At 39.9% G+C, this 21,480-nt stretch overlaps 1 protein-coding gene across 1 annotated transcript in view; it reads left to right on the top strand.

Annotated features, from left to right (window-relative positions):
* The window catches only part of Mdfic2 (MyoD family inhibitor domain containing 2), a 104,384-nt gene that overhangs the window by 74,909 nt on the left and 7,995 nt on the right, over positions 1 to 21,480 (top strand). The window contains exon 3 of the mRNA XM_028772986.1: positions 19,286 to 19,507. Coding sequence (XP_028628819.1) covers positions 19,286 to 19,507 — 222 coding nt within the window. The remainder of the gene's footprint in view (positions 1 to 19,285; positions 19,508 to 21,480) is intronic.

Here is a 21,480-nt window from a genome sequence, read left to right as displayed (position 1 = left end):
TGTGTGTGTGTGTGTGTGTGTGTGTGTGTGTGTGTGTGTGTGTGTGTTCCTATGAATACAGGCAGGTACATACATGTCACGGTTCAAGATTAGAAGTCAGAGAACAACTATGAGTGTCAGTTCTTCCTTCTCATTTTGATTTAGGCAGAACCTCTTTGTTTTCTGTGGCATGTGCCAGGAAACCAGGCACAGACTCAGAGGCCTCTGGGATACGTTTGCCCCTGACTCAGATCTCCCTGTAGGAGCACAAGGATTCCAGATGTAGGCTACCACACCCAGTATTACATGGGTTCTGGGGATTCAAACTCCTTACACGGCACATGCTCTACCCACTGGACTATCTCCCCAGCTTGCAGGACCTTTAATGGAAAATGAATTCTGCTTACATCTGTATTAACAGGAGAGGCAGTGGAACATAGTGAAAGAACATAGTCGGGAAGGTGACAGCATCAGCTGGGTGCTGTGGGAGATATTTAAATCTCCAACCTGAATAGGACTGGTCAATGAAAACACAACTCAGTAATTATGAATATATTCTGTAAGCCTAGATTGGGCAGATACCCCTACACTACTCTGTTCCCCAGCTATGAGACCCTTATAACTTGAGGGTTTTCAAGTTATAAGGGTCTTATAACTTGAGGGTTTTCAAGTTATAAGGGTCTTATAACTTGTCCTGTGCTTGTCCTTCTACCTCCTGCTTCCCAGTCGTCCTCCTCAATTGTCCCTTGTTGTCTTCTCTCCCCTTTCTTCTCCCCAGTTGTTCTCTCTCTCTTCTCTCCCCAGTCGTCGTCATCTCCATCGTCTCTGTTGTCTCCCTCCTCCATTGTCTTTTTCCAGTCATCCTCCAGTCATCCTTTCTCTCTCTCTCTTCTCTCCCCAGCCTTTATTTCTCCACCTCCCCTTCCTCTGCCCAATCACTGGCTGTAGTCTTTATTTTACAAATTAAGATGGGCAGAAGGTTCACTATAAATCACCTGTGTAATGACGGCACACCTCCTCTGCAGTCCTTCACAGGAAAGGGGAATTAGTATCAAAATACAAGGCCAGGGCTACCCACAACAGCTGGGCAAGCCCACATCTTCACCACTATGATGGGCCTATGTGTCATCTGTGGTAGCGTGTGTGTACGATCAAAACTGCTTTTATATTTGTCTTTCACCAGTGCCTACTATGATAAAGAATAGGGATTAATATGCAGGAGAAAACATACGAAGATTATATTCCTACTGTAAACAGTTTATCAAGCTACAGTAAAGAGAAAGAGAACTCCAATTAATGGCGGAGTAGGAAGGGAACATGGAAAGTCATGACGCAAAAAGTCATCTTGCAGACACGTCTGCAAATCCAAACTCTGGTGATGTTAAGCAAGGAGGATTCCACGTTTGAAGCTAGCCTGGGTAACTTAAGATGATGTTGGAAAACAGACTTAAAAGAGCCAATGATAGAACCTAGTGGCAGACATTAGATGGCCTTGGATTTGATCTGCTACACTGTCAAAAGCACTTGAAAAGCTAGACTGATAAAGAACATCCAGAGAAAGAAGCTAGTTAAGTGTAGGGGGAGTGGCCTAAAGGACTGACTAGAGCAAAATCCTTTCCTGAAAGACACCAACCACCCCACAGCAACTTAAGTGTGTGTGAATGACTCTGCTGGCCTCTTCCCTGGGATGCTCTCAAAGTCAGGTGACAGCCAAAAATGAGGTCTCTCTGGCTTCTGTTTGGGAGCTGAGTCTGGGAGAAGGCAACTGGAAACAGCCTGTAAGACTACTGCAACAGCCCAAAACAAAATGCAATGTCAAGTTTAACATCCTCTCAGAGGAGATCACCTTTCAGAACTCAGGTACTACTGGGGTTCATTGAAAGTGGAGTGAGCATTGCCATGCAGGGAGGATGGAAGTATCCCCAAATCATGAATCTCGGCTGTGAATCCTCAAGCAAGCTGCTTTTTCTGAGTTTCCTTGCAATCTAAAAAAAAGAGCACTAGGAATGAAAACTTAGTAGAAGGGTTGCCTCCACTTGTTGACCTCGTGCTGTAAGCAGGTCATGCTAAAAGGAATGAGCTATGAGCATCAACTGAGGCTGGTAGCCTAGGCTTGGATGGAATGTTTGCCAGGTGTTCTTGACCATTTAGCATTCTCAGCACCTGAAGGCTGCCCCAAAACAAACTTTATGGAATCAAAAAGACGTGGAAGGCATGACACAGCAATCTAGATGCAATTTATTCCAACAACCATGCTGGGTCATTCCAGTGGGTCTTCAGTTTGAGGGCTTCTCCTGTAGGCATTGAAGAATTAAGAACCCAGTTGGCCTATGCCAAAGTGATGTCTAAGTGCAGCTACATGCCACTGAGACTCACTGGTCAATCATCTAGGGAGGAGTGCCTCTCAGAGTGACCTCAACAACAGCAAAGGCAGCAGTGTTTTCTGACAACTTACTCTCTTAGAGGGAGCAGTGCAATCCTTTCTCCATCTGCTATATTGGTGAATAATTGTCACCTAGTACATTCATACTTGATGCAACAAACTATAGAAATGATTCTCGAAAACATAGTCTTCATTTCTATTTGTTTTTATCACTAAGGAACAACTTAAAATACAGGCTGTTGGCTAGATTTAGGTTTAAAGATTCCTTTAGTTAAGTGGCAAGGGAGTTTGAGTGGCCAAGGAAATCCTATAGTATCATTCCTTTGGAGTTCCCGTTACTCTTTTCAGCCTTTTGAGCATCTTCAAATGGATTGAGCTAAAGAGAAGTCAGTCCACACTGAACAGTTACAAAGAATTGCTGGACAGAAGGGCTACACTCTCAAGTCCTAAACTAAAGCACACAGGTACCAGCAATGCCATACATATCAATTACTTAAACTGACCCAAGTGTATCATTTCCACTAACTCATTTCAGAACATTTAAAGTAGCAACAAGCTCAACAATGAAGTCAAGCCTACCAGTTCTACCTCTAAGGCAAAAATTAATTTCAAAGGCAGAATACCTAGACTTCCAAAGAGTCTCCAGTTGCCAAGAGCAGCTCTCATAGTTGTATCCAAACTTGCACATCTGAGGGACTTTGCTCTCCTGTATTAGATTTGCAGAGGAATCAGTAGCTGAAACTCTTTGTAGTAAAGGAAACAGAACACATGAAGCTCAGAAGACACAGGAGAAGTCAACAACAAAGGGGGCTGAGTGTCAGATGTTGGTAAGACCATCTGTTGTGATTTACAAAGCAGGCAAGAGCCAGAGTCCTCACCATCAGGTTCTGGAAGTTTCAGCCCAGTTCCATTGGTCCTTTTTATAACAGTCCAATTGATTGAGCATCTTAGGGAGGAATCAGGTAAGTCATCTATCCAGCTGATGGGATAAAGCCCGACGGTTACCATCATCTGATCTTGCAGTGCCCTGAATGTAACTTGGGAAAATAGCCTTAATAAAGACATAACCATATGCGTCAGATTCTGAAGGAGTGGGAGCACAGCCAAAGTAACTTGATTCCCATCGTGTAAGATCTATTTTACTGTCCTTTCTACCCTTTCATCTGAACTGGCCTCAGTGGGGAATTTAGATCAGATATTAGTCATAAAGGAAAATTATATTGGTTGACAAAAATCGAATTAGAGATGGCGTGAAAGGCATGCCTGTGAGCACTCAGACCTGTGGATGTGTTGGCCAGTTTTAAATAGGCCACGATGTCCCTTAGAGTCACAGTCATCCATCTTTGTATCACCTGTACATATCTCAGCATCTAAGAGAACAAATAATGGCCTCCAAATGCCAAAAATTCAAATCTGTTACTCAAATCTACACCAGTTTGGAGTCAGCAACAAATAAGGCTTGGTAGCCTACTCCCCCCAAAGCATTTTCCTAAGGAAATGGAGTTCATAATAACTTTCTCATTATGTTATTGTGAAGATTCAATGAGAATTCACTTAGCGTGCTCAGCCAAAGCCCCTCATAGTGTGAAGTGTGGGCTGGCTATCATTATTTTTATTATTATAACTGATTAGAAGGAGTTGAATGAATGGAAAGTTAGGTGGGTGTAAGGGAGAAGAAAGCACCTGGCATTTAGAGTTCATTGTACATCTAAAATACTACAATTCTGTTCAATTTCCAGAGACTTTCATGGCTAAACACTTTACATCTGAAAGGGTTTTATTAGTAGTGCTGGATATTACCATGCCTGTTTGGGGGACAATATCATATAGGAGATAAGGCTAGAGGCCTGAGAACAGAAATTCAAAACACTTTGTTGGTAAGCTGATAGGTATCCATTGGAATTCAACCTTTATACTGATCATTCTACCATGCTCAGACAAAAGACTTCATGGGGCAGGGAGATGGTACCATAGCTAGTATCTGCTGTGCAAGCATAAAGACCTGAGTTTGGATTGCCAGCATCCAAGTAAAAAGCAAAGAGTGATTATGCCAGTCTAATTCCAGTGCTGATGAGGCAGATACTGACAGATTCCCAGAAGCTTATTGGTCCGTCAGCCAACCTCATAAAATCAATGAGCTCCAGGTTTAGTGAAAGACCCTACCTTGAAAAAAATTAGAACAATGTAGAAAGAAACCCAACATCATATTGATACAAGCATGCACACGTACCCACACATGTATGCATACATAACCACATGATCATGTGCATATACCACACACATGCACATACATATAAATCAAATTAAAAGAAATACCATGTCACCTTTCCTTGTGGGTGAACAGACACACTCATGGTCAGAAGGAGGACTGCCTTCTTTTAATAAAGAATTTATTTTACTTTTAGTTATATGCATATGTATGTGTATGAGTATGTGACCATGTGAGTGCAGTAACTGTACAGGTCAGAAGAGGGTGGTAGATCCCACCTGAAGCTGGAGTTATAGTAGGGTATGACCAACCCTCTTGCTGTTGACCTAAATACTGGGAATTGAATTGGGGTCCTCTGCAAGAGCAGTAAACCCCCTTAACCACTGACCCATCTCCCAGCCTTGGAATTACCTTTTTTTCAACTTAAGAAAGGTTGAAATCACCTTGTGGGCCAAAATACATTACATTTATCTCATAACCCCAACATGTGGTAGAGTTTTTTAACACTACAAACAGTTGACAACTATAGTAACTAGTAACAGTTGACAAGTATTTGCTAAATAAGCAATATAGCATTCCCACTGAATCCTTTTTGTGTTTGTTTGTTTGTTTGTTTGTTTGTTTGTTTTTGTTTGAGACAGGGCATCACTCTGCAGCTTTATTTGGCCTGACACTATATACCCAAGGCTGGCCTTGAACTACAAAGTGAGCCAACTGCTTCTACCTCCCAAGTGCTGGAGTTATAGGTGTGCACTCCATACCGAGTTCTTTAGAGACAGTTAGGACTTTAATAAGGTGACAAAGGAAGATGTCACATAATCAGAAAGAATGTAATGGAAATTGCAAGTATGTCTGATATGCTATGTTGTTAGGATGGACTGCAGATAAACTAGACAGTGCTTATAAAAGTCGTATGAGGATTGAACTTGCTGTGATCCTGCAGTTACTCAGCTGGATACTTCCCACTCTGATGGGTTTGACATCTTTTGTGGCTCCCAAATGGTCTTCTTACCAAGTTTACACTTCCAACGCCTTCTCTCAAGTGCCTTAATTCTTTCTCCCTTAATTCTTTGTTTAAAATATTTTGCAGAGTCAGTAAAGAATAGAGATGCGCAGTATTTATCTGCGGTGTATGTTGTCTAATAAAAAAGAAAGAAAGAAACCTTGAAAAGTGTGAACCACTCAGTGTTTGTGTAATGACTATTGAATCCAGCTGTCTCACTCTCTTATCAATACCATGCCTATAGCACCCCTTTGAAAGACTCCTACCTGGAACTGTTTCCAAGCATGTATTTAGTAAACATTTCTAAACATTACTATCCCAAAACTATTTAAATTTTATGTCATTTTGCAACACAATGCTCAGTAAAAAAATATTTTCTTAGGTTTTATTGAAACAATTTTGCACTGAAATGACTATTAAAATTTGAAAACACAGGGGCTGGAAAATTCCTCAGCAATTAAGAGCACTGGCTGCCTTTGAAGAGGTCCAGGGTTCCATTCCCAGCACCCAGCACCCACATGGTGGCTCAAAACATCCATAACTACAGTTCCAGGGGAGTTGACATGTTCTTGTGGCCTCTGTGGGCACCAAGCATGTAGATAATTATATATATATATATGTATATATATATATATATATATATATATATATATATATATATATGCAGGCAAAACACTCATACACATAAAATAGAAATTGTAAATAGAATATTGCAAACTTGAGAAAAATGGAAAGCTAAAAGCATATAAAACACGCCTAGCAGCATTTGAATAATGCAGAAAGCATGTTTGTGGGTGGAGATCTCACTAGGGAGTGTTTCCAGATTATAGTTTCTAGGCTACTTCTACAATGAAGAATAAAAAATTAATTCAAAGTCATGTTTATATGTTACACCCACACACCATTCTAGTGCCAGACCTCTGGATACTTCCAGGTTCCTGAGCTGAGCCTAATCATGGTGAAATTTATTTGTTGAGATTCACCTTAGAATCAAAAAGTTCAAAAAAAAGAGTTCAGTTTGTACCAATCGATGGTTCATTTCTTTTCAAGTCACAGCTGCTCCTTTTTTTAATTTTTGAGATTAATATAAGTATAAAATTTCCCCTTCCCTTTCCCTTTTCCATATCCTCACATATATATGTACATATGTGTGTGTGTCTGTGTGTTTGTGTGTGTCTCTCTCTCTGTGTCTGTGTGTATATAAGGGATATATATATATATATATATATATATATATATATATATATCTGCTCTCCTTCAAATTCATGAACTCTTTTTTCATTAATTGTTATTGCATCCATATACGTATCTGCATATACATATATATTCATAACTATAACCGGTTCAATCTGTATAATGTTACTTTTATGTATGTTTTCAGGTGTGGCTGTTTTACACTAGAAAACCAATTGGTGTGCGCTTCCCCAGGGAAGGACACTCTTCCTGCTCCCAGATTTCCTCAATTACATGTAGTTCTTTGTGTAGGACTAGAGTATCATGAGATTTTCTTCCTCTGCTTTGTCATGTTTATCAGTGTTGTGCTTATTCCATTCATGTTTGGGCAGTCATTCTGGTGAGCCATTATGGCTATTGCTTCTGGTGTTAGTAGGAGACATAACTTCCTAGGTTTTCTATCAATGAAAGTAAAGCTTTAAATAATCTTTCCAAGAAATTTGCTAAAAAAAGAAAGAAAGAAAAAAGAAAAAAAGAAATTTGCTTGTGGGGCTAGAGGCATGGCTCAGTCATTATGATTGCTTTTTGCTCTTGCAGAGGACCTGAATTCTGTTCCCAGCACCCATGTCTGGAGGCTCGCAGACACATAGAACTTCAGGTCCAGGGGATCTGATGCCTCTTCTGGACTGCATAAGCTCTTGCATAGACACACACAAACAGAATTTAAAGTAAAATAAAAATGCTTTAAAAAAGAAATATGCTTATGATGGTGGGAAATTTTCTTCTGGTTATTCACAGAAATAACAAATTGATCGAGGATAAGAATTATTAGAACGTGCCGGGCCGTGGTGGCGCACGCCTTTAATCCCAGCACTTGGGAGGCAGAGGCAGGTGGATTTCTCTATTTGAGGCCAGCCTGGTCTACAGAGTGAGTTCCAGGACAGCCAGGGCTACACAGAGAAACCCTGTCTCGAAAAACCAAAAAAAAAAAAAAAAAAAAAAAAAAAAAAAAAAAAAAAAAAAAAAAACCAGAATTATTAGAATGTTGAAGAATGTCCCTCTGAATCTATCATGTTCACTTTTCATCTCAGTTATATCATAGTTAACTTATTCTCTTTCTTTAAAAACTTCTTCCTTGAAAGCCTAGTGAGAACTATGTACAATTCTTTAAAAAAAAAAAAATCCCTCTTTTAGCTACAACCAATGACTCCAGTTTGGCTAGGAAAACAAAACCTTTAGATTTCTCTTGAGCATATCAAGAAGTGACATCTCTTTTAAAAGGAAGATAGCCCCATAGCTATTTGATAGAGCCAAACTACGGCTCCTGATAGAGTGAGCAAAACACAGTGGTGCTTTATCTTACTCTCCAAAGAGCCAGCACAAGTGCCATGCCAATAGCTGTCGATGGTTCCAATTGACTGATGTTTTGTGTGAATCCTTACCAGTGGTGTCCATTCCATATTTTAGGTTTGTGGGTATTCTTCTTTTCCCATGTTTTCACAAGTGTTTTTGAAATTAAAACAGGAGAGATTACATCAAAGACTCCTAGACGATACTTTCAACCTGAAAGCCTTGACTAAAATGACTATGTGGGCTTTGGAAATAATTTTCCAGAGACCGGCCATTATTAATAAGTAGAAAAAATGAGCATTCTAGTTAAAAGAAGATCCCTCCTTACGCTTGGAAATGGCCTAAACACTTTATAAAATTGCTGTTACTTTTAAGACCTGAAATTTTATACTAACTTTGTGGAAGCTTTATTTTAACACTCTAAAATCTATGGGGAAGAATTCACCTTGATGTTCTTGTATGCTGAATATTTTATGCTTGGACAAAGAGCAGACTGTAGGTCTTTCACCAAGCACACTCAATGCACTTGAGTATGGGTTACCAAAAATGCTGAAGATTTTTTTCTATTTATTGTTATAGCTCAAATCCTTGTGTCTCTTGTAGGCTTTAAGTGACATAAATATGCATTTCCATCTGCACATCCTTGTCAGGAATAGTTCTACTGGGAGGTGTTATGCCACCCAAGTTCTTCCAGAATAGAGCCTGTTAATCCTGTTACCACTATAGAAACTCGCAGGAAAAGTCTACCCAGGCCACTACTGCAGCTGCTGTGGCTGTCCACGTTCCAGCAACCACACCCTGGGCACCCAAAGGAAGCACAAGAAAATTCCTTACGTAGGAGAGGATGTACAGTGTTGACCTTGGTCTTTTACTTAGGGAAGCAGTCTCCAAACTTTTTACTGGAAATCTTGTAAATCTTTAATGGGAAAATAGCTGCTAGGGTGTGATGGATACCAACCCTAATTAATACCTACGTATACAGGCACATACACACACACACACACACACACACACACGCACACACACACACACACACACACATGCACACACAAACACACACAAAGAGAGACAGAGACAGAGATACAAAGACACAGAAAGAGAAAGACAGAGATACAGAGACACAGAGAGAGAGAGAGAAAGAGAGGGGGGGGGCAGAGAAAATGGCAGAGACACCACAATATTAACCTGAATATATCATAAACTATGCAAAAATTTACCATATGAAATAAATATACTTATACATATATAGAAAGTGATGCTCTATCTTCATTAGATAGGCTCGTGCCTCCCTGTAGGCACACTTTTGCCACTTTGGAGACTACTGGGATAAATTTCTACCAGGCATGTCATTAAGAATATAGGTCTTAAACTCTCAGCTGGGCCTCTTCATAGATTCTGTAAGTCACTAGGCTGCACAGCAGGCACAGGAGCCATGGCTGAGCATGTGCTTTGTTTTTCTGTTTCCTCCTCTCTTTATCTTTCACCAGTGAGATGTGACTTCTAGTATCTCAAGGGCCACAATGCAGAAATTATATCTACTCTATGCTTGTACAAGCCCACCATAGGTGGATGATGATTCTGTATAGGCCTGGAAATCAATAAAAAGTCATCCAAGTCCACTGATGGGTATGTCTGTCACCACCCAAGAACCAAGGTTTCTTTTTTTTCTTTTTAAGAACCCAATTAGAATCCATCCAATAAACACTTAAAACAAGAATTTATTGATCTATAAATACATAATAAGCATTTTAAGTGCCCAATCCCATGTAACATGAGAGTTTTCTAAATTACCCAGAATCTAGGTGTAGAGGGAAAATTCCACAGAAAAGCGGTGGGCATTTAAAAAAAAAATTCTTCCTACCCCTTGTAGCAGTGCAAGACTGTTTATTCAGCTGCTGGAAACTGCAACTAGAATCCAAGTTCCCTTCAAATTGATAAAAACAAATTATAGTAATGGTAAAGTTTAGAACTGGCTACAGAACAAGAGACAAATTCTTCCCATTTATTCTTGATATAAGTCAAACTAGAAAGCAAGTTATATCAATCTTTTCCTAAGGACTCAAACTATAGAAAGTACCAAATATGAGAAAAGACTGACATACATAACATTTATTTCAAGAGTATTTGTAACCACAGAAGTAGAAGCAACCCACATTTTATTAGATGGAGAATTGACAGTTCCTGGGATCCCACACCCAAAACGGGATTTGTTCCTTGCTTCCCCCTTCTTTGAGTATTCTTTGTATCCTAGATGCTCTTCTAGAATGTAGTGATTAATAGTAGACAGGGCTATCAGAAAGATGGCATCTTAAGTGTGGAAATCCATGCATCCCACAAGGGAGTGAACAAATAAGCAGATGCAGAAATTAAACAGTAAAATTGCTGGTGTGGAGGTCTACCAGATTACTTCCTACAAGAGTTTCTTGGCCCAGACACCATTGGTTCTTAAAGCTGCAGTGCTTGTAGGTTTGGTGTGGGAAATAAAGGGAGCTCCTATGCACATAGCAATGTTTGACAGCCTCCCTGGCTTCTGACTATGCAATGTTAGTAAGAACCATCTAGATCATGACAATCAAAGCAGACATTTCCAGAAGATCCTCAGGGGAGTGATGGAAAGAACTGACTCAGAATGGACAAAATGGAAGGCCTCTTTGAGAAGGTGGCTGTTGAGCAAAGATTTGAGGAATGTTTTAGTAATTAAATATCATATTCATTAATGTCACAATACATGTCTGTTAAATGTCTGCTAAGACAGGCAGTGTAGTTCATTGGTTAGGAGCCTCGATTTGAAGCCTGGCTTCCTTAGTTAAAACCCCAACTATGTAACTGATTAGTAGTAAATTAAATACGTTCTTTGTAGCAATATGCCAGAATAGTCATGAGGAGAGAAAGGAAGCCATTTGCAGTATCTACCACTACCAGGCTGCTGGGAGCTTGAGAAAAGATACTACAGGCAAGATTCTTAGAAAAATAAGTTTTTATTTATATTCATATGTTAGTTTAACAAGATACTACAGGCAAGATTCTTAGAAGAATAAGTTTTTATTTATATTCATATGTCAGTTTAAGTCAGAAAGTATACTAATTGGCTCTTCAACTATACATTAATATATTAGTATTCTAATTATAATCTAATTAACATGTGATAATCTTTACCAGGTAGAATATAGCAAGAATTCTAATAAAAACCATATTCTAAAGGAACTATATAAACTCCGACAAGAATCAGTTTGCTTGGATACTGAGAATGAAGACAAAGGCAAGAGGGTTGGGTCCAGAATACCTCCCCAAGAGGTGAGTCCATTGTCACCTGAAAGTTAAGAGGCCCACTTTCCAATTGTCACTCAGCTTATCCATTAGCTGGAAAGCAGGTGACGCTTGCTTTCTGCCAGACACTGTGCTGAAGTGTGCTTCCCTCAGGAATTGCAGCAGAAGAAAACAAGGAAAAAACATCTATGATAGTCACAGCAGCAGAAAAGATACTACTTAAAGAGCTATGAGCTATGATGAGGATTTCAACTCAACATCTTGAAGTTTCCACTAGGACTGGACAGCAGGTATAGGCAGCTTCCCAAACTAGGTGAGGAGTCATTTTGCAAAAGCCAACCGTTAGTTACCCAGTTCTGCCTTGAACATTTGTCTAAGGTGTTATCTCCTCATCACATACCAACTACCTTGAAGAAAGGCAGTCATCGGGAAAGAGTCATTCTGCAAACAGTCCAACATTTGATTGGCACATCTGGTGACTAGAGTCTGGAAAACAAGCTTGATGACTATAAGAGCTGGAGGCACAGATAGGTACCTGCTGCAACTCTGCTTCTCCTCCCTGTGTACCTGGGAGGATCCACTGGAACCTTCTTCATTTGCCTCCTCATCCACAAGCAGTGACAGTATTCTACCAGATCCTTGTGGGCTGGATTCGTAACAGTGTGCCCAAGAAACCTTAAGCCACATTCAAGGACTTGGGATAAATAAACTGACAGACACAGCTTTAACATAGCAGAGAATGTTTTCAGAAGAACTTGATCATTTACCATTTATATTAAACACTAATAGTGAAAACCCAGCTGTATATGATCCACCGCTTATGCCAGAGTTTATAGCCTGATTGGCTTGATTCATTTTTTCAGAGCCCTAAACTCATTAGCCACCCAGTACATGGGACTATAAAAGCTACTTGCTATTTTTTTTCCTTGGGTAACATCATCTTTATTTCCTGAGACACTACTTTAAAACATTAAACTGGAGGTAAGTGCATAAAAATGAAATGGAGACTCATAATTGCAAACTGTTTTCATGTCGGAAGAAGATTCAAACGCCTCTTAGGTCTGCACTGCTCCTTGTTACTGGCTCACAACCTAGCTATAAAAGTATATCATGAGCCAAGGTCTGCCTACTGGGCAACATGTGGCTATGAGCAGAAAACAGAGGGAATTACTCATGGCAGATAGGCACAAAAGGAAGAGAGGCGATCGACAATAGCAAAACCAAAAGGACACAGTCCCAAAGCTGAAAATTTGTAGTTGTAGGGGGAAGCCTTGGAAGGGGCCATTGCAACTCTCTAAGCTCCCTCTGCCTCTCTTTCTCATAAACACACACACACACACACACACACACACACACACCTCTTAATCCTTTTCACCTTGAAGGAGAAATAATATGCTTCTGGTTTTCCACTCACATTTTCAAAAAGATTCACTAAGGCTGATTGAAGGGGCTTTAAAATGTCACCTCCTCAGACCCTTGATAAACATTTCATTATATGTCTCTGAGGCTGGGTTGCTAAAGAAGACAAACCAAACCAGTGATACATAACACCATTGCTTTTATTGGAAAGTCTTTAAAGGTTATGAGAGAATTAGAGAGAAAAACAATAAGCCAGGTACACTTGTCTCACTTATTCTGCCCTGAGGTTCGATTGACTGAATCCAAGGCTTTGCCTTATCCAATCTAGGAGCCAGCAGCAGTCAAATAATTAATGTCTTACTTCCATTCTCTTTAAACAGGTGAGATGTCTGTAGGAGGTTTCTTGTCCTAGGTTCCACAATCAAAAACAAAAAAAAAGGGGTTTTCCTTGAAAATCTGCCCTCTCTGAATATCCATTAGTTTTTGCTGATGGGTCAGGATGAAACGTGACATCTTAGTTTTGCTTTGTTCTCTACTGAATCAGTTTGCCAGTGTTCCTGAATATGAAAATAAGAACGTCCTACGTGTCGGCACACACCTGTGATCCCAGCTGCTTGAGAGGCTGGGGCTAATAGATTCCAAATTAGAAGGCAGATTAGGATTCGGCTAGTATCCAAAGAAAATGTAAATACAGATTCAGGCCCTAATGGTTTTCACTAGGCTTGGTCTTGTTTTGTGACTTCTGATATTTTGCATAGCATGTGTTTTACTGACCAAGCTGTGGAAAATACAGACAGCCTAATGATGAATGCAAATCCCAATATTAGTGTGGACATTATAAAGTTCTTCATGTGCCAGAGTATAAGTATATAAAATACATAAAATATAACATATATGTTATACACCTCTATCTTGGTTGGAGATGGGGTGGTTATATGTTCTTTAACACCTTCTCTTTTTTTGCATTGCCTCCTGAATTCTGGGGTTATAGACATGCACCACCATGCCCAGCTAAGTTAATTTTTCCCCTACAGGGTCACTTTGATGAACTACCCTTCCTAACCATAATAATTTGTGAACGGTTTGGTGGTTTATACCTTGAAATGTCACCTGTCTACCTTGATCTGATTTCACCCACAGATAATCACACTACTAAATTCTAAGTGGTAGTTCAAGTCCAAGGGAAAACATAATTCAGTTACAGCTTAAAGAATGAGCTTTGCATTTGAAATGCACACTCTCAGTGTATTGATGTAGAAATAAAATTAAAATCAGTCTACCTTACAGGCCTATCTTAAAGTTCTCAGATAGGCTTCAGGAATTGGCCTCACACATGAAACTGTTACTAAGACATTGCCTGTTTCAAAAAACCATTTGGCAACAGAGTAGGAAAGTTAACTGAGACAAGAGACTAGAAATCAGGAGCAAGAGTGAGCCACTGGCACTTGTGTGTGTGGGGGGGGAGGGGGCTTGACTTCATTTTGTGTTTTCCTTGAAGGAATATTTTTATCCGAAGGTGGAGTTTAAATCATTATTTTGATAATAGCATGTAAACTTTCCACATTGAGGCATGGTGTTCCACACCCGAAATCTCAGCACCTAACATGCAGAGCCAGAAGGGTGGCCAGTTCAACAGCTGTCTGAACTACATAGTGAGTCCCCCTGCAAAGAAAATCAAGGACTTTAAATGCAGCTCAATGGCAGAACACTTGCTTAGGGTGTGCAAGGCCCTGTGCTAGATGCCCACAACCAAGATAAACAGCCATTTAAAGAGAAAGGTTCTGATGGGAAGGTGTAAGAGCAGTTATGGGAATGAAAAGGCAGACATGAACTTGAGTGGTATCTTGAAAAAGGAATCAATGGGAACTTTTAAATCACCAGTGGAAGGAGAAGACCAGACAAAGACTAGTTTCAAGTATAAATAAATGGAACTATGATCATACAAGGAAAACAAATCCAGCCACGGATTCTCCAGAGATCGGTAGAGTTACCCACTTCAGTGAGATGAAGGGCTTAGTAAAATGGGCTGTTAAATGGAAAAGATGTGGCTGGTAACCTAAGTAAAGGACCCAAAAGTTCCTTACACTCATGAGAGTGTGATTTGCAGTGACCACAGGCCTGTAAAGAACCTATACACTGTCATTTTTCTCTGAATTCTCCAGTGATGAATAACAACTGAAATGGAATTTACACTTAACAAATGCAGCCTGGCCAGGAACAGGTTCACAGCATAGATTTAGAGGCAAGCTCCATAGAACCAACACCTAAGTTATGAGTGTGGACAAATACTACCGTAGATCAGGGAAAGAAAGGAAGTGAAGGAGATAGGAGAAAAGAGAGAGAGGCAGGGAGGTAGGGAAAGAGCAGGGAGGGACGAAGGAAAGGAGGTACGAAAAAAGTAAAGAAGGGAGGGAGGGAAGGAAGGAGGGAGGGAAGAAGGGAGGGAAGGAGGGGGGAGGGAAGGAGGAAGTGTCAGGTCTTAAGGAATAATACATGAGTGGATCTGAAAGTAAAACACATGAATTAAAGGAGAAAGAGAGGGTAAGTCAAAGAAATAAACATGAAAAAGAAGAGGTAGAGAGAAAAGATGAGGGGAGAAGGAAACAAGAATGACAAAAGAAAAAAATACCAATAAGACTACACTAAGGAACCAGGTAGGAAGAGCCGTTACCCAGATTTCTTGTGTTATGGACTTAGAGAATATTCGGACACAAAAATTATCGAGTCACATTTACTGAGCAAAAATGAAAACCATTGAAATGTTTCCTTAATAACTTAAAGTAAATAAATGAATAGCTGCTGTCACATTGATTCATCTATTGCATGTGGGTGCTCAATAAATGTTAATTGAATTAAATTAATAACATTTGCTCAGCAGTAATAAAAAATTAATTAACTGTCTGTCTTACTGTTGCTTAGTTTATGCCCACTGGTTTTTGCAATTACTTCTAACCCAAACAGGGATTTTTCTATGACAATGACTTTCAAGATACACTTTAATCTTTTTTTTTTCTAAGAACTATAAAGAAGCTCCTAATTTTTGTCCCAATTTTGGTTTGTATTTTAGGGGTAGAAAATTTATTTTCTCCAAGTTAATGTCAGGAACTATGTATAACATCCCAAATATAGTTTCACGGGTTCCTTATTTAATTCAAAAATACCAACTCGCGCAAAAGATATGATGCCGCTTTTCCTTGTGTTCCTTCTTTTAGCCCATGCTGCTTTTTAATACTTTGGAGACAATGTCAAATAACACTGTAAATGGAGAAATCTGGGGGAATTATTGTTAGCATTCCAGCTATAAAAAAGAAGGAAGCTGTCAGTAACATTCACCCCCCCACACCAAAAAAAAAAAATGTGACTCACTTCAGATGTCAGAATTCTGGGTTGAACAGACTGGGTTCTGAATCCTGTGCATGTCAGATGATTTTTTAATGAGCATCAGATAGTTCCCACTGGGGGATTAAAAAAATAAAAATATAAACACAGATATAGAGTTAAAATAACTTTATGAATGGCAGTTTAAATTCTCCATAAAATCCTCTCTATGCAAACCTGGTGTGCTCCAAATGGTTGCTTAATGTAGCAAACCACTTACATTCAAAATGCTATACTTAAAAAATGCTGTACTTAAAAAAGTTGTCGCAAAATTAAAAAGAGAATCATATACCACTTGGCTGTAAACTGTGCTCTCTGCATGTTTTTACATTCCAGTAACCTCTATCCAACTTTTTTTTTGTTTTTACAGAATTACTTTGTGCAAAAGCAATTTAAATTACATGCAGTCTGACTGTGCGTGATAATTTGAACTGATTGTTAATGAAGTCTGTTAGGCAAAGAGCTGCTGTAATCTCTATAGGCATCATGGTTTGCCATCAGCTCTTTTCTGAGCTGACATTGAATGGACAACACACAGTAGCTATAGCCAAACAGGCCATTCTTCAAGTGTGCAAGAATCCAGCCATACTTTACCATGCAGAGAAAGGAGGTCTGTCGAGCTGAGTTATTTGCAAGACTGGATTTAGGGTGTTAATGCATCTCAAGTCTTAGGGTATAGAAGATATTGCTGTGTGGTCTCAGCCACTAAAAGACAGCTACTTTAGATAGAGGCAAAGAATACATTAGGGATAGATATAATATTTATAAAAGACAAAGATAAGAACAAAGCTTTTGCAGTCCCTAGACTCAGATCTCAGTTGACTACAGAGGAGTCCTTGGGCAACTTACTAAAGTGAAAGTTTTAAACTTTGAGACTTCTCATGCATCTGCTCAATTCCATTCTAACTCTAAATAATTCACCTAGTGGTACTAACTTTTATTTTCCCCATGTCATAAAAGGAGTCAACAGCAATCTCTATCCCCTAGACTCTTTCAGACAGGTGTTTTAGCATGACCTGCTATATCAGCAAGAATATAAAACTTGATATATAACAGAGGCACAGATATACTTGTTTTGGTGTACAAAGCAGTGGTTTTCAACCTGAGCAATTGTGTCCCAGGAGAAAAATTTGACAATGCAAACACTAAGGTTTTTTTTTATTATCTTGGCTTAGGGAGAAAAAGTACAACTAAGTGTCTCCTAAATAGAAGATGAGAACATGCCCTTATATATCCATTGTCTGGCTCAAAATCTTGACACTGCTAAGCATTGAAGACAGTATTTAAATGTCCATCTTAGTGGGAAAGTGCCTGATGGTTGAATGCCTTTTATACCCAAGTAAGGAAAGAAACTCTTATTTTCACTGTGACCTTCATCAACATCATTATGTTATTAACATGGCAAGTATTTCTTGAGTTGGATGAGCCTAGAGTTTGCCAGCGTGTATCGCCAATTCTATTTCCACATTCAGCATTCAATACTACATTAATTGCTGTCAACAATAGATGTTTTTCCTGAACCCCTACTTCTGCCAGTCTTTTTTAGGGTGGATTAAACCACTACCAAGGGATTTAAAGCCAGCAGCATATGGGAAAGGGAATAAAAATTAAACATTGTCAAAAACCAAGGCTGTTTGGAAATTTGGAAAGAAACAAAAATGGCCCATGATGACTGTTTATGGCAGACTGTTTGGTCTTCTTCCAGTTCAAGACTTCAGAAAGAGAGACCGTATCATAATGGGTTTTGAGAACCCCTGACTGACAAGGCTATGAGTTGATCTTTCTCTTTCCTCCCCTCTGAAAAGCAGAACTCCTTAGAACTCCCAGACTCATCTGCATGTTGGATTCACCTGAGAAGCTTCAGTAAAGTCCCCACGGGATGGTGATTTGATTGGGCTGAAAGGGAGAATGATATCTGAGCTTTTGAACAGGTCAGCACATTTAGATTTCTCAGATGATTGGATGCTATAGAGGTTTCGGGGAATCACATTCCCATAAAAGAAAAGACCAATTTGAAACAGACCATAAATATGGACTTAGAAAGAGTGGATTTCCTACACTGAGCTGGGTATGCTTCTCCAGTCATGTCAGCCTTACTCAAGTCCCCCAGTGAGCACTGCTGATACATCCCAAGCCCTGGACATGGGATTCCTAAACATGTCTTTTCCTTCTCTCAGTAGTAACACCTGAGGATATCCCTGGGACCAGCCTGGGGTGTGCTTAAGAATGTATTCTTGTATTTCCACTTTTACCATCTCAGGACTTTGTTTATAGATGTAGCTATGTTAGATATCAAGCTGCCATCCAGCTTCAGCCTCTCTCTGAAACAGCCAGATAGAACACTACTTCTCTACACACTCACAGTTGCTAAGGTGTGATGTGCTTGTGATGGGTACACTGAATCTCAGTGTTCAGTCTAGTTTTGGCTCTACTAACAAACTTTTTATTACGTGGAATGAGGTCATGGGCTTTTCAACTTTCCCTTTGCTTCTTCAAACTGGATTCTTAGCCAGGATGTTGCTAGGAGCTTCTTGAACCCTGGTTATCCCAGTTGACTATGTACAATAAGGTATGTTCCCCAGAAGACAACCCCAAAGCCAGGGAGGCTATCATATGAATAGGCCTCTATAAAATGTCAGTCCCTACATCAAAGTAATCCATGCATGGAAGTAGGAACGGGATGTTTTCAGAGCTTTTTCTGACAGCAAAGGAAGACCGAGCCTGGAGACTGTTCATCTGCACATGGCTTGTTTCTCTCCTACATAGAAGGAAAGTGAGGTTAGTAGAAATGAAAACAACACCAACAAAACGAATAGTGATCTTATTGAGACCATTGGAAGTTTCCAGAATCACCTGGTTTCTCATATCCATAGTATACCATGATGCTGACACCACACAGTAGCATCTTGGTGATCTACATAAATGGGTCCTTTGGTTTGCCCAACTTACCATCTGAAAACCTGATACTAGAAAAATATGTTTCAAATTAGTGAGAAATTTACAGTGTATATAAAAGTTTGTGACTGCACTTTTCAATTCTATCTCAAAATAACCTTGCCCAGTAATGTTGTATTCCCTTTCATGGGACTTTATTCTCTCAAAGTATAAAATGTAAAATTTCCTGCAAATGTCCCTTCTTAGATCACAGTGGGTTTGTATATGTGTGTTTTCTTTTTTCATCTAGATACGCAACTCACGAATGAAAAGCATGCAGACGAGAAACCTATTAATGCTATCGTTATAGATTCAGCATCCGAATTCAATATCACAGATGGACCAGCCCAGGAAACCCCCAATGAGAAAAACCTGTCAGGATCGAGCACTTCACTCTCTTCCCTCGAAGAATGCCAAACGAAATTTCCCTACCTCCAAACTAATACTTCAGTTCATCGGAGAGACACTGATGGTACGTTTCTCAGAATACAACCCATCTCTAAATAAAGCTCCCAACCCCAGACCTTGTAAAATCACTACATATGCCGTTAGGAAGAAAAAAAGTCTTTATGAATATTAAACAGGATGACTTTGATTTGAAACCCTGCTGAATGACATGTGTCAAGGTCACTTTGTAGCTAGGAGGTGCTTGGCAAAGTGTTTGCTCTTAGAGCTGGAAATCAGAGGCTATGTGTTTTAAATAGCTCAGACCAGAACAGTGTTCTCGGATGGGGCTGGAAAACAAGTAAAATCAAATAAAATTTTCTTTTCTCAGAAATGAGACCATTCTGCCTCCTACTTTAAGTGTATGGGGCAAGGGGAGAACAGCGTGGGAATGTGATTAATTGTTAGAAACACAAAGATGTGGAACTGGGGAGATGGCTCAGTTAGTAAGGTGCTTGCTATATAAGAACAAGGACCTGAGTTCAATGCCTGGAATCCATATAAAGAAGCTTGGCAGTGCTGGTATTATCTTAATCCCACCACTGTGGAGATTGGAAACATCCAGATCCTTGTATCTCTCTGGCCAGCCAGCCTAACTGACTTGATGAGGTTCAGGCTAGTGAGACACATTGTCTGAAAAATCAAGGTAGAGTCTACCTGAGGTGGACCTCTGGCCTCTACACATATATACAAGCCCCCACCCCAAACACAAATAAAAGAGAGATTGTATAAAATATCAAGCTGTTTATACCAACAATCTTTGAGAATCTGGGTTGACTCTCATAGGTAATTCACCAGGTATTCTGATCAAGTGCAGCCGTAGACCAACACATCCATATGGCGATTTCACATTGATTTGGTGCTAAATAGTCATCTAAACTGTCAAGTTCAAGCTTGTGAATCTTCTGCCATGGTAAATAAAGTTTCACTCAGAGTAACTTCACAATCACCTTCACAGGGAACAGGAGCCACTCGAAAGTTCGGTAGTATTCCAATTCTGCCTATGGTTGCATTGAAATTAACCCCAGACTCTCAGAGGTGCTGATCTCATTTGATGTCATAGTTCCTTGTTGAATGTAAGAAAAATAGTGAAAGCTTGTCATAAAAGCCCCTTTGTCACCACGTTAGTCTAACTCTTGAAGTTCACTAATCGAATGTAAGAAGACAGTTTAGGGTTTGACCGTTTTGCTTTAACCTCCTGATCCCAATCTCTTAGTTATAAGCCAGAGTTAGCAACAGACTACTGGCCAGCATGGAGCTCAGGTGGAGCAGTGTACATAAAGTACCTGCTGCAAGAGCTGCCACATAGAAACTGGACTTGAGCTTTTCTTATGATTGCAGTTTTTGAGAGGAAAGAGAGAGACTTCCACCATGTGTTCCAAATGTGCTGTCTTATGCAAATGTTGAGATAGATACTTAAAGCAGAGACTACAGACTCGGTTGGTTAAGGCTTGCCAGGAAAGAAAGTGAATAATGAAGCAAGGTAAGGAGAGGAATGGTGAGAACTGTAGGAAACTGAAGAATACCTCCACTAAGGGTCATTACAATATCACTTCTGAGGGATGGCTGGGTCAGTCACAGATGTGTCTCTCAAGCAAATGGCTGCAAAGCTAGACCTCCTGACCCCACATGAAGAAGCCAGTGTAGCAGTGAGTTTGTAATTCAAGCACTAAGGAAGCAGAAGTAGTGGTACCCCTGGGCTCTCCATCAGCCAATCAAGACTACTCTGTAAGCTCCAAGTCGATAGGAAAGCCTGTCTCAAGGTGGATAGTGTTTCTGAGGATTACAACTAAGGTATTTTTGCAGCATGAAGAGTGTGTGTGTGTGTGTGTGTGTGTGTGTGAGAGAGAGAGAGAGAGAGAGAGAGAGAGAGAGAGAGAGAGAGAATCATTTCTTTCACCCAGCTCAAATTAGAGGAAACAAAAGGTTTAGACTTGCCAGATTTTCTTTTCTCCGCCTCGCCTCGCCTCGCCTCGCCTCGCCTCGCCTCGCCTCGCCTCG

This window comes from Grammomys surdaster, unplaced genomic scaffold (assembly GCF_004785775.1).
Source record: "Grammomys surdaster isolate TR1022 unplaced genomic scaffold, NIH_TR_1.0 220, whole genome shotgun sequence".
NCBI classification, from domain to species: domain Eukaryota; kingdom Metazoa; phylum Chordata; class Mammalia; order Rodentia; family Muridae; genus Grammomys; species Grammomys surdaster.
Note: the sequence above shows the minus strand (reverse complement) of the source record. Positions and strands in the feature narration are given on the sequence as shown.